This window comes from Solanum pennellii, chromosome 10 (assembly GCF_001406875.1).
Source record: "Solanum pennellii chromosome 10, SPENNV200".
NCBI classification, from domain to species: Eukaryota; Viridiplantae; Streptophyta; class Magnoliopsida; order Solanales; family Solanaceae; genus Solanum; species Solanum pennellii.
This window is the reverse complement of record NC_028646.1, coordinates 68,150,613-68,165,313: the sequence shown is the minus strand read 5'-3', so window position 1 is coordinate 68,165,313 and position 14,701 is coordinate 68,150,613. Positions and strand designations below refer to the sequence as shown.

General features: G+C 33.5%; 1 protein-coding gene across 2 annotated transcripts; it reads left to right on the top strand.

The window, feature by feature from the left end:
* Nucleotides 1-4,570: 4,570 nt before the first annotated feature.
* On the top strand, nucleotides 4,571-14,529 carry LOC107002556 (serine/threonine-protein kinase STY46-like). 2 transcript variants are annotated; one of them, XM_015200618.2, is made up of 16 exons: nucleotides 4,574-4,953; nucleotides 5,291-5,402; nucleotides 5,849-5,922; nucleotides 6,070-6,186; nucleotides 6,518-6,572; nucleotides 7,047-7,157; nucleotides 8,391-8,441; nucleotides 8,831-9,003; nucleotides 9,084-9,191; nucleotides 9,825-9,898; nucleotides 10,017-10,192; nucleotides 11,671-11,766; nucleotides 12,751-12,831; nucleotides 12,914-12,967; nucleotides 13,091-13,225; nucleotides 14,076-14,529. In XM_015200618.2, exons 1-16 carry the CDS (start codon nucleotides 4,760-4,762, stop codon nucleotides 14,154-14,156), a joined length of 1,692 nt encoding a protein of 563 aa, XP_015056104.1. In that variant the 5' UTR covers nucleotides 4,574-4,759; the 3' UTR covers nucleotides 14,157-14,529. The 2 variants fall into 2 exon arrangements, 1 of the variants encoding a protein (XP_015056104.1); XR_001454526.2 differs by lacking the exon at nucleotides 14,076-14,529 and having other exon boundaries at nucleotides 4,571-4,953; nucleotides 12,735-12,831; nucleotides 13,091-13,178.
* Nucleotides 14,530-14,701: the final 172 nt, after the last annotated feature.

Genomic DNA, 14,701 nt, shown 5'->3' with positions numbered 1-14,701 from the left:
GTGATGTGATAATCTTTGTAAAAATAATTGATAGAATTGAGGAAGGTTGTTATATTAGACTATAATTTTGTACTTATAAATGTTATAGGACTATATATTAGTGTTACATATTGAATTAGATGACAATTTAATTGAATGAACCCCTCAAAGACCATTTATGATACACATATTTTGCCACATATGACATTTCTGTTGCAATTTTTCCAACAGAACGTGCATATGTTGTTACATATGTCATTTCAATAATGGTTTAATCAATAAATTGAGCAATTTACAATGAAAAAATATCAAATTGGACCAAATTTTAGTACTTTGAACCATAATTATACAATAAAAATATATTATAACACTTGAAACAACGATTTATAAGGGTGTTATATAACTATCATATGTAGTTACTTGGTCATTGTATGATGAACTAGTGGTATGATAGTCTATGTAAAAATAATTGATAGAATTGATGAAGGTTGTTGTATTATACCATAATTTTGTACTTAGACATGTTATAGGACTATATATTAGTGTTACATGTTGAATTAAGTGACAATTTAATTGAATTAACCCCCAAAAGATCATTTTATGATATACATATGTTGCCACATATGACATTTCTGTTGCAATTTTTCCAACAGAACGTGCATATATTGCCACATATGTCACTTCAAGGATGACTTAATCGATAAATTGAGCGATTTAGGAATGAAAAAATGTAAAATTGGATAAAATTTTAGTACTTTGAACCATAATTAAGCAATAAAAATATGATATAACACTTAAAACAATGATTTACAAGGATATTGTATTACTATCATGTCAGTTGCGACATGTAAGTCATATGTTGCTACATGTCTAGCTTATATGTTGCAGTTTGTGTAAGTTATATGTTGCAACATATGTCTATTCTGTTGCTATTGAAATAACCTTTCTGTTGCTATATATGACTATTATTTGTTCCAATAGTCAATTGTTGCAACATATAGCAATCTGCTGGAAACGCGAAAGCAAATTATTGAAAAAATTGCAGGTGCCCAGATGATGATGAATGATTTCAAAGAACTATTAATTTTACATATCAAAACAATGGTGTGAGACTCTAATTATTTATGAAGTAATTTCAGTTGATAGCAAACGAAATCTGGTCCACTGATTAAATTAGTTAAATCTGATTCAAGAAGAAGAAAAGAAGAAATCTCAAGGACTAGCAGCCAAGACCAATAATGTACGAAAAGAAGAAGAAAAAGAAAAAGAGAACGGGAAGAAAGACAAGCAAGCAAGCAAGAATGAAGAAGAAGAAGAAGAAGAGGAGGAAGAAGAAGAAGAATATGACGAGAGGTGGAGGGAAAATATTTTATTTCCCCTTTTGGTACAGCTTGTTGGTGGCTTCCTCCATTTTTAATTCCCACCAAAATTGGTTAAATTAGGTTTTAGTCAATTTACCCTTTTACCCTTCATTTAATTTAATGGACCAAACTGTCAACTTATAAACTTGAGGGCAACTCCACAATCCTTAATCATTAATCACATAATTGTCATCTACACTCAATACTTAAGACTTATGTCACTACTCATTTATTTTGAAACCTTGCTATCACTTTTTTTTAAAAGTCCCAACTAAATAACATCTCATACACGAAAAATGATAAATAGTCAATGATAAAGAAGCACAAAATGAAATTTTACTTAGATAATATATGTCATATATATGTGTGTTTAACTGTTTATACACCTTCAAATTATAATTATTTTAATTCGTCTATCAATGAGCACAGATAAACGTCAATTAAACCTTGATATTGTGGGCGATCTTGGACAATAAACTTAAAAATATGTACGAACTTGTTATACACATCTCGAATGAAAATAATGCACAACAAGGATAGAATGGAGTAGAAATAAAGGTGTGAAATCATCTACACACAAGTCCAATCAAATATTTATTTAATTGCAAACTTAGTATAAAAACTAGTAAAATGTTTCTAAGCTTTTCCTTCCGATGGATGACACATAACACTAGGTAACCTTCTATTTTTACGGTGCCTACTCATATGAGGAGTGACATTCATTGATGCGAACAACCTTTGTAACCTAGATATAAAAAGCCATGTCCCGAGCCCATATCCTAGACGTGACCGGCACACGAGAATCATTTTTGATCCCCAAGCTAATCCTTGGCCTGGCTGACTACTTAGCGGAAAACTTATTCAAGTAATATAAACTTAAAACGGAATCAAATAAAACTCAACTCAAATATTTGAAAGTACTAATTGCAATAATTATAATAGTTTGCAAAGGAAATTTAAAGAAAAAAAAAGTATCGAGAGACTCCTCGATCAAAGAAGGGTCTAGCTGTTGGAATAATGGTATCCAATGCTATTTGAGTCCTTGTTGTTAGTAAAATTGGTGAATTAAGCGAAGATACGGAAAGAGAGGGATTCAAACTCAATCTATCTATAAAGCTTCTATTATTAAAGTATAGGATGTCGGGACAAGACCCACGACATCTCAAAACTATTTACTAGAAAGTAAATGTGAAATACTCCGGAATACAATGAGGCTCACCAAAAGCTAGCTGAGTGTTGAGTGATCTCAGTGAACCACTTTTTGATGATCATGAAAACCTGTGTCAGCATCATAAAAAGATGCAATCGAATGACATTGATACATTCGAGTGTCTGTATATGTAATATAGCCGAAGCGAAATAACTGAATGAAAGGATTGCAATAGATTAAAATATATTCAAGATGAATGTAAAGAAATAAAAGAGTNAATTACAAATCAAACGTCTTACTACAACTTATTTCCTAATTTCGCTACCAAACATTAAATAATTTATATAAAAAAATTAATACATAAATAATTTGCTTCTTTTGTCATACGTTCTAAAGATTATTATACCATTGAATTCTTTAAATGGAAAGTTGAAATTAAAAAGTTATTAAAAAAAGATATTTTTATAGGAACAATATTTTTTTTAAAAAAAAAAATAAACAAATTAAAACATAAATAATAAAATTTAAATGATAAAATAGTATTGATGAATTACATAAATGAGAACAACTTATTAATAGCACAATAAAATGCTAAAACCTTCGAGAGTTAATATAATTTACTTTGCTACATTGTAAAGAATAGAGATCCATTTTACAAGAAATATAAATTAATCATTGTTATCTGAAAATTTCATTCGCGCATTGTTCAAGAATCATAAATCATAAAAAATGACAATAAAGTCCTTTTTTTTATGTCGCCCCTAAAAAAATACTCAACCCAAAGCATTTAACATAGTTAAAAAAGGTAAATTTATATATCAGATAATTGTTAATTGATTATCGAATCAACTCATATTTTACTAATTAATTAGTGAATTCATATACTTAAAAACTAATAATCAATAAATCAAATCGTTAAATATAAATATATATAGAATCCTACGATAAGCAACCCCGTAAATAAGTACTTTTCTATTTTTTTGGTCGAAGGTGAAAAATTGAAATGATCGGTAATTGAATCGAAAAATTGTTATTGAGTTATTGCATTAACGATTTTAATGGTTTTACTAAAAAATAATCGGACTATTGGTTTGGTATTGATTTTTTAATATTTGGTTGGATTGTTCGGTAATCGATAACCTATAAATACTAGTAATTTACTACATTATTTGGACATAAACATTAACATATTAATCTCAATACCTTACTAGTTACTGTCTTTATTATTTAGCCTTCAATTCACACATTTAGTTCGCAACTTTATACTATACAAAATGTCAAAATCTAAAATAAGAACCTTATTTCTCTTAATTTTTCTTTGTGTTGCACTTATATAGTTTTTCATTAGATTATTCTGTGTTGCGTCAAATTTATTAAATAAGTCATATATCTGTTTGATCAGTATTTTCTTATTGGTTAAATCGAAAACCAAATTGTTATGGAGCAAAACCGATAAATCGAAAATCGATAAAAAAAATTCTTCTTGATTGGATTATTGATTTAATATATTTAAAGATCCAAAACCAAATCGATAATACCTAAAATCAAATCGAAGCGATCAATCCACACCCCTAGTTGAAAGTGGAACAAGATTATAAAGTGCTTCTCCATTTTAGTATAAGTACTTCTCAATTTTATTAAAGGCGGAATCAGAATTAAGAGATAATTTTTTCATCCTTTTTTTATTACTAAATTGTCAATCAATTTTTTCAGAAATTCATAAATTAATATCCATATATATTTATTTAATATTCTAATATAAATGTAATTTTTTTTTAAAAAAATAAACTAATAAATTCTTGAGAATCCACGAATTCCACCTTTGATTTTGGTGGATCTTGTTGATGGGGCCGTTTTAAAAATAAGGAGTGCAAATTAATACTACTGAAGGGGTAATTACCTTTTGTGATGCGGCAGCTTGATCGGTTTTCCTTTCACAAACTAATTCTTCGAAATTATCCAAATCTTCTTTATTTACTCATAATACAGACTAATTAATATTTTTTATATTTACAATTTTTAGATATAAAATAATAATAATAATAGTAGTTTATTTATCCACAAGACTAAAATAATTATAAAAGCCAAAGGTTAAAAGGGAAATCAAAAGCTAATTAAGGTTTAATTAAACCCAGAAAAGAGAAGTTGAATTGGATAGAGAAGAATTGCTTCCTCAAAACCACTGCGCCCCTTTTTTTTCCTTTCTACGGTAATTTTTGATTTGTGGTTTAAGAGTTTTGGGCACATTGGAGAAGAGAGAGTTGTTCAAATGGTGATGGAGGATACGGAGAGTTGTGGTAGTAGAGTGGTGGATACAGCGCCGGCGAACAGCCGGCAACACAGAAAAAAGTTGGAGGTATATAATGAGGTTCTTCGTAGACTCAAGGAATCTGATAACGATGAGGCTCAACAGCCTGGGTTTGAGGATGAGCTTTGGTCTCACTTTAATCGTCTTCCTACTAGGTAGCTATCTTCCTACAGTAATATATCATCTCTAATGTATCTGTATATATTTGGAATTGAGTCAATTGTGGTGAGGTTATGGTTGATATTTGTACTTATGCGGTTGGTATTTTTGAGGCTATTAATTTTTGTTTCCTTTAGCTGGTGAATGTGAAAAGTTATAGATCGAGATAAGAGTTTGATTGAAGTGTGTCAATTTGCTTTTGTTGATGATTCTTCTGGTTTGTTTTATAGATGTGTGGTTTGGATGCAGGAAGTTGCAAATTATAGTTTGTAAATAAGCTGCTGCGTAGTTTTACAATTGATTTACTGATTAATTTGTTTTTCTGCATTTAAGGTATGCCTTAGATGTGAATGTAAGTGCTGAAGATGTACTCAGGCACAAGCGGTTACTACATCTCGCGCATGATCCAGCTAATAGACCTGCCTTTGATGTCCGGCTAGTGCAGGTTAGTTCCTTTTGCAGGATAGAATCTTGGTTTCGGTGTGGTGTCATATGAATGGCCACTAAAATGTTCATTTTCCTAAAGTAATGGAATATTAATAGCTCAGATGTTAGCATATTGTTATCATAAGTTGACGCATGCTGTGTAGGAATATATAACGATTGAGCTTGTAAGGTAAAACATCTGCATCTGGAAGATTATAGTTTATCAGACATTTCATTGAATCAGATTCTATCGTCTTCTTTCATCTATACACCTTAAATGTTTAATCTGCATCCAGTGAAGTCGTTAAGTTTCAGGTAATTTCACTTCAAGTTTCATTCTAACCGGGTTGTCTGAAACACTGTCTATAGCATGCTTTTTTGTTCTTCTATTTGCCTTGTTATTTGTTTCATTTCTAACTTAAACTACTCGTAGTTGCGTGTTGAATCAAACGTGGCATTATGTAGGTTACTCAAGTTCCTGATGGAAACTCAGCAGATCCTGTTCCGTTAAACTCTGCAACCAAGGAAATTAGCCGAAGGTTCCTGAACAAACTGTCTCACATGGGACATTTTTACTGCCTTTTAGTACTGTTTATTTGATGCTTTGTCGCATCCTTCAAGTATTCCTTCAGTACAACCTCCGATATTTGATTATGCTAATATGTTCCCTCCATCTTAATGTGTAGTGTCCTTCCTCTACCTGCCTTTGGTTCTTCCCCTAATCTCGAAGCGCTTGCTCTTGAAGCTAGCAAATCTGAAGTTCAAGATGAGGATGTTACAGTCACTTGTGGAAATTTGTTACGGTATACGATCTTGAGATTTAAATTTGTTATCTTTGTTTATGTCCTGAACTATTTTATCCCTATAACATGATGATGATCCATAGAGGGCACCTGCAAAACGCTTTAAAAAATCTGTACCCACATTATTGCTGTGATCATTCTCATTGTTTTTCCGAAATCTATGTTTTTAACTCATTCACTGTAATGCGTATGCATGACCATCATTCGTTCAAAATTATGACTACATTAATTTAATCAAGATGGAGCATTTCAACTCTGTTCCCTTTTCCTGTATGCTATTTCTGCTTATATTGTGGAGCTCACTACTAAACATGGTACATAATTATGACAGGCCAATGCATGAAATTACGTTTTCAACTGATGACAAGCCCAAGCTCCTCAGCCAGGTAGTTGGATGTGCTTTATCGTTTGATATATCTTAACAATTTACTAGTCCGTTTGATAGAAAATGTACACCCATGCCGGTGTAGAGGTGGAATAAGAAGAGAGCTTTGGATTTGACAGTTAAGACTGCTCATATTTCTATTATTAAAACCAATGTCTACCAACCATGTATAGTTTTAATTGTTTCTGAATCTTAATGATTCCTTTTCTAGGTGTTGGGATTTTTGTGGGGTGGGTAGGTGTGGATTTCGTTATTTGATCAACATCTTAGAAGGTAAAGACTATTGTGGTTTTATGTCTTGATGTTTCAAGAACCATAGGTGAAGTATACACTTGGTTTGGGGGACACAATAATTCATGAAAGCCTGCTTGAAGACTTCATTTTACAATTTTAAATTTTGCACCTTATATTAGTTCACATACTTCTAAAATTTGAAAACTGTGAAGTATTAATGAATGCGTTCAATATGTGACAGTTAACTTCATTACTAGCCGAGCTTGGGCTGAACATCCAGGAAGCACATGTATTTTCCTCAATTGATGGCTACTCCCTAGATGTTTTCGTTGTTGATGGTTGGCCCTATGAGGTATATTTTCTGTTGCTTTTACACTGTTGAAAAAATTCACTTGGATCCACTCTTAGCTTAAGGTCCTATTATAGCTTTTCACCTAATACAAAGAACTCGTAGATAATGTAGCATCTTTTATCTCCATTTTATCTTATTCTTCTGTCCTTTCATGAATATGAAGTATATAAATCTCTCTAATCAAAGTTATGCAGTTGTTTCATGTAATTAGTTGAAAAGATGAATTTTGATTACTTTTCATCTTCAATCTCCAAACTAGGGAGAAGAAAGTACTGGTCCAGAAAGTGCTTTTCCTGGCTCATGGAATGGTGCATTTTCTGCAGTTGCTTACTAAGTAGTTGCTTGGCCATGTGATACTATATCAAGATATGGTATTGTGTGATGGAATTGGCCATGCGATTTTACGCTGATTCCATCTCATGATTCCATATCACGAGATGTGATACCATATTCTCCAAAAACCATGATATGGAATCATATGGGAATACCATATCATGATTTGAGTTATTTTGATACAAAAATTGATCCACGAGTTTATATTTTGTTAAAACAATCCCACATTTATATCTACCAACCATTTATCTCACATATAAATAAAATTTATAATCACATCATTACTTTTTAAAATTTGTTATTCTCACCGACAAAATTTATTATTTTCACTAACATATAGTCACTTTAACTCACACTTCACGATTGTTGAGTAATAAAATCTTGAAGAGCCCGTGAAAGGTGTTTCATTTTTACTCAAATATATTGATGAAACAATTACTTAACTGGAGAAAAAATAACTTTGTAACAATTTATTATACGGTTTTATGATTTTTTGTTTATTTGATAATATTGAATAAACAATTGGGGCTATTCTAATAATTTTAGAACTTATGGGATTTTTATGTTTATGAGAAAATATACAACACCAAAATTTCTTATCGCCGGTCCAAACAAAACTTCAATTTCATTTTATGAATCCATATCATGATACCATATCATAATTCTATATAATGATAGCATATCGCATGACCAAACGGGCCCTAAGTAAATATTCAATGTCGTATTTCAATGTTTTGGCGAGTGAGTGTTATCTTCCAAAAAGAGTGATTAAGTGGCAGTTATTAGCATTCTAAAATAAAGAGAACAAGTAGCATGATGCTTAGTTCAAATGCCAACTCTATCACTCAATTAAAGGTAAGGATGCTGATGGATGCTTGTTTTCCTGTGATTTCATTTCAGGAAATTGAGCAGCTTCGAATGGCACTGAAAAGGGAAATTCTGAAGATTGAGGTATCTCCTGGTTTTGCCCTACCTGAGTTAAGCCAACCAATACTGATGCTTCAAAACTAGAATATGTATCAATTTCATCAAAATGCTAAAAAAAATTGGCAAACCTGTTTTATTAATTGGGTTGTTCTTAGTCCATGGTCAAATTTCGTTCCTAGTAGTGGTCTTTTTATTGGGACAAGCTTTTGAATTCCTATGCTAATTTTATGTGTTTATATGTTTTAAGTTTCGATTTGCATTAGTAGGAAATGCTACAATCTAATTAATTGGGTTCTCTTTCCATATGAAGCTCCCCATAGATGTACTTGTATTTGTTGTAAAAATGTCTTGAGGTGTAGATTATTTGAGTGCTACATATTTTACTGTTGTTTAACTGGAGTAATGCGATGCAGAAATCTTCACCTAGTCAAAGTCCATCAGAATCTTTTAGAAAGGAGGACAAAACACTCATCAAATGTGAACTTGATCCTGTGACAATACCTTGTGATGGTGTTGATGTCTGGGAAATTGATCATCAGCTTCTCAACTTTGGCAACAAGATTGCTTCTGGGTCATATGGTGACTTGTAAGTTTGTCGTGCACTAAATCATATCTATGACCATTTTTGGTTTCAAGGGAACTTAATTAGTTGTCTGATTGTTTCAGATACAAAGGTACATACTGCAGTCAGGAAGTAGCTATCAAGATCCTCAAATCTGAGCGCCTGAACACAGAATTGCAAAAGGAGTTTGCCCAAGAAGTTTATATCATGAGGTTTGTTGGATATCATAGTATCTGTGGAGGTTATAGCTGTTTTAGATAAACCTTATCTTGTTTCTGTGCAGTTAGCCTTTTAGGATCCGACATCTTCATTCTTAGTTACCATTCTCTTTTCTGTCTCTAGTTTTGTTTTGTCATGAGATCACTTTTGTGTCCTGCGATGGAGCAAGATTTGATTTGTTGGTGTAATGTTGGGAGAACTGCTTTTACCTCTATATTGGGTGAGAGCAAGCATTCATTGTTTTCTACTGCTTTTTACTGCTGCAAGTACACGTGCTGACATGCAAATGTTCTCATCTGATTGATTTGTGTTCCCTTCTTTTGCTCTTAAAACTAGTTTAATGAAATAGAAGTTCTCTCATAAGAGTCACTATGTTTCAATAATACTTTAGCTATCATCCCTGATCAATCAGCCAATATATTATTTTCTACGTGTCTGTTCTATTTTCCTTTCTGGGAGGCCATAGTGTGTTGGGTACACACAGACTATATATTTCAAGATTTAATTTCTCTGACGCTTCATTCTATCTTCCATACTTGAATGTAATTGGGTGTGTGTTGGTTAGGCAAGGACGACATAATTTCAAGATTTAATTTATCTGACACTTCATTTGCCTGTGCTTGCAGAAAAGTTCGTCATAAAAATGTTGTTCGATTCATAGGGGCATGTACCAGGCCTCCAAACTTGTGTATAGTAACAGGTATATTAATAGCTTAATTAGGGAAATCAAACTACAGACAACATATGGTTTTCCTCTACTTGCCTCCTCCAAATGAGTTTTCTAACTAATGACCTTACATTAATTTGCTGAACTGTAGAGTACATGTCTGGAGGAAGCGTATATGACTACTTACACAAACAGAAGGGCAGTTTCAAGTTCCCTACTTTGCTCAAAGTAGCAATTGATGTGTCAAAAGGGATGAATTACCTGCACCAGAATAACATCATACACAGAGACTTGAAGGCTGCCAATCTACTGATGGATGAAAATGAAGTAAGATGTGCTTAATGTAGATGTTTGTTGTCTATGTTATTGGTAGATGTTTTCAGCTTTCAATTTGCAGAGTAAGATTTATTAATTGCATAATCTGTACCAGTACACCTTTTATCATTACTAACTGAATATGAGACTGAATCTTGCTTTAGTAAGTTGTTTTGTGCAACTTATATTTGACTGCAGATATGAAGGAGAGATAAATTCATAAACCGAAGGATTAGTTCTTATATTGGATAGCCATTAGAGATGTCATCGAAGAATTAATTGGACTTCTTAGCTAAAATATCTCAAACTTGTGTTTTTTTTCTGACTCATTTGCTAAGTGAAATTATGTTCATCTTATTGATGACCTCTTGAACTTGGGACATAACCAAAATAAAGATATGACAAAGATAACTTATGTTGGGGTTTTGGTGTTCCCATAGAAATTTCCATCCTTAGATTGTAAATGTGATATGGTACTTAGCAAGAAGATCATCTTTTAGTGTGAGCTTTATCATGAAATTCAAGTTTCATGGTATAGGCAGAACCAAAACTGCATGTTATTTAAAGCTGAACAAATTCCGGGGGTCTTTCGGAAGTAGCCTCTCTTCTTCCATGAAGTAGGGGCAAGTTCCGCATACACTCTACTCCAGCCTCCGTGAACCTCACTGTGTGGGACTACGCCGGGTATGTTGTTATCTTGTTCAAGAATGGGAAGGGAAAGAAAGGATGGTCTAAACTCTTCCCAACACTTTTGGGGATAGGGGAGAATGCACTTTTCTCGGTATTTTCTATGAATTTAGCAAGTAAGATGTAAGCAGTTTCGTAGTTTGAAGTTAGACAAAGAGGAATGAACTAATACTTCAAGGCTGATTATTACTGATTCACAATATACAATAACATGGAAAACTGAATATGACAAAGCAAAATCTTTACAGTCTGAAGCCTCCTTTAGTAAAAAAAAGGATTGGAATATTCAAAGAGGTTGACATGCTCCATGTCTTATAATGTCCACCAGCTCTGCCTACAGTCCTAGTCTAAAACTGGAGACGGAACTGTGTGAAACGGATTTAAGATGCCAAAATATTCTAAAGTTTGTGGCATGGTTTGCTTGGTTGTAGCATTAGTAACTTCTCTTGGACTATAGTTCGTCCTCTCAATATCTTGAAATCAGTTGTTGGTGAATTTTGAAGGTATTAGTTGGATTTTCAGTTGTTTGTAGTTGACAGTCTGTTTCTGTTTTCGGACTTATAGCATAGAAGGTTTTTTATTTTCTAAATTTCTTGGAAATGATATGCATCATGTCTCTCCGCAAGGACCTAAATTAGCTTGTCAAAGCCATGCAATAGCAAAAACTGTCATTCTTCTTGTCGGCTTTCATTTCTAAGGCCTTTCATAAATAATCAGTTTTTTTTTAGTTTCATCTAGCCACTGTGCTAACACAACATATTCTGTCCCATATCATGTTTTACCCAGTACTTCTATTATTTCAGGTTGTTAAAGTGGCTGATTTTGGTGTTGCCAGAGTGAAGGCACAAACTGGTGTCATGACGGCAGAGACAGGGACTTATAGATGGATGGCCCCTGAGGTATGCTTTGGTCATCAACATTAATATCAACCAGTATATTTGGTCTTAGAACTACCTAAGCTAGCACTGAACCTTGAGTAAGGACTGAGCTATGCAGATCTTAAATTAAAAGTGTGCATATTAGATACGACACCCAAAGAAGGTGAAGTTAAAAGAGGAAAAACATACAGAAAGGGAGATCACAAATTGGTTGAAATGCCAATGTGTGCCGGAATATGACCGAACACCTCTAATTTAGCTTTAGTCTGGTATTTGCTTCTAATGGAAAATTCAGATTTTTAAGGTAAAATTAGACTTTTAGTTCCAGAACTAACTGTGGCTTCAGTTGAATTTTATCATTTTATGTTTTAGCAGTTTCAGTACTCATATTCATGTAGAATATTCTTCAGTAACTTGTGTGTAATCCAATTTATGCAAGCAATTGTCCCATTAACCCAGCAACAATCTTTCCTTTAATCTGGTATATGATTTTTCAATAATGCTCCTCCATTAAGTTCTGGTACATCCATAGTTTGTCAACCTTGATGAATTTTATCAAGAGAGGTTCCAGCCTATAGACCAACTATGGAAGGTTTTCTTTCGTTTTCTTTAGGTCGTCTTTGCTCTACCCAAAAGAAGATGTGCATAAGCATTTTGTTCTGAGTAGGCCAAAAGTTGGGTCAATACCAAAAACCCGACATGCCATCTATTTGAGAAGTTGACCAAATACCATGTATTTTTCCCAAAAGAAAAAGTATTTTGGTGGGTTATAGCGTTAGTTAAACAGCTCCTTCTGTCAACCTGTAGACTTATATGCAGAATAGGTCTCTTTCTTGTAACCGTGGCGTCCAGAGTCCAGACCAACTTGTGGGTACCAAAATAAATTTAGGGCATAAAATTGGAGGGACTGGACGGCTTAATCATTTTCCAAGTCTGAAGTTTTGTTTGCCTTAATTTATTGTCACTGTACATGCATTTTCTTATAACAGATATTTGTTCTTGAAGATTATAGAACACAAGCCATATGATCACAAAGCAGATATTTTCAGTTTTGGGGTTCTGTTATGGGAATTTATGACCGGAAAGGTATTTATCTGTGGTTATTTTGATATTTAGTCATTTTCTGTTGTTGTTTTTCATTTTATTTATCTCTTTATTTGATTATCAGCTTCCATATGAGTACTTGACCCCACTACAAGCTGCCATTGGAGTTGTTCAGAAGGTATGATATATTATTATCAAATGTGACCATGATCGCTGGATTCATACTTGTGCTAACAAGCATGTAGACACATATTAAAGAAAAATACACACATGGTGATAGTTCTTTTCTAATGGATTTCAGGGGTTGCGACCTGCTATTCCCAAACATACTCATCCAAAAATTGCTGAGTTACTGGAGAAATGCTGGCAACGAGATCCAACATCAAGGCCTGATTTTCCTGAGATAATAGAGACATTGCAGCAAGTAGCAAAAGAGGTATATGCTTTTCTTTTACATTACCCAATCAATCCTATCTTTATTGAAATGTAAATACATACAACACGAATAATTGATAGATTACAAGACATGACTTGAATTGCCTAGTGAAAACATACATCTTTTAGACCCATAATGTGTCAAGTTCCAATGCATAGAGGTAGGTTGCATTAGTTTATTTTTTTATTCGCCAAGAATGAAGTGGGCAAAAGGAATGGTCACTTTTGATGTAGTTCAACAAATTTGACACCCACAATGTGAATTTGTAATGAGTGGTTAAGTTGAGGGTTCTCCAATCTTCAGCATCCTGATTCCAAAATCACTTTCCTTCTTTCCAAAATCTTCCATGATGGAGGTCTCAAGTTCGAAACCCCTTGCCACCGAAAGCAAGGGATTTGCCTTTTGGGTCGAGCTCGTCACACCAGGCTTGCCTAGTGCGTGTTACCTCTCCTATGTGGTTTGCGAGCTATTGCAGAGGAGTGCAGGTTTTACCGTGTGCGCACCCAGAGAGTAGCGGGCTGCTGATTTCCCTTGTCATAAAAAAAAATAAATATATCTATTTAAAAGCACCCTCCCCGCTGTCTGGCCTTCCTTGTATTATTCGGTCATGCAATACTTGTTAAATTCAAAGAAGAAAATGCATTTTGACCCTGTCGTAGTTATCAATCATTTCGTGGCACTGGGCATGGCTGAACCATCTACGATGGTGGAGCTAATGCACAAGGAAGAAACTTAGATAAAAGAATTTGTTGCTCTACTTATTGTTTCTTTGATTTTATATTTCAAGAGTTCTCGATTTCTCCTCGTGTGAAGACATGTTAAAACGTTAACATTCTATTGTATGGGTCAGGTTGCAGATGAAGAAGATGATCGCCGCAAGGAGAAGCCATCCGGAGGATTCTTTTCAGTCCTCAGACGTGGACACCACTAAGTAGATACAGTTATAGAGAATGTTGATAAAAAGTTCTAATCTGATAACACACTTCTAGCTTATTTATCCCATATTGTACAGATTTTTTCCCGTTCAATGTTGCCATTTTCACTAGAATGTTTTTCGCGAATTATTTTAAGATACCCTTGTTTAGGTGGTCATTCTTTGTTTTAGCATTTTCTTCCTTGTGTTCAAGAAGCGCTAACCAAGAAAGAAGCTTTTGGGTTTGAGCTTGTAAAACTTGAGCAAAGTTTAGCAGGGAATGGTTCGGTTCACCGCGGATCTTCCTTGGTCTAAGATGTTTGTTGAATGTACAAGAATATTGTTCTTTTTATGTCTCTTAACAAACAAAGCTTTTTCCAGTTTTCAGTCAGTCGTAGGTCCTTTGGTTTCTGTTCTCTTATAATGTGTTATTGCATCGCCAGAATACTCAGTTCCTTGCACAAAGTACCACATTAATGATTCGAACCGTTATAAAAACACCTATGTCAACTGTTTCCCTTCTCTTTTTTGTTATTGTTATATTTGTTTACTCTTCTAATTTG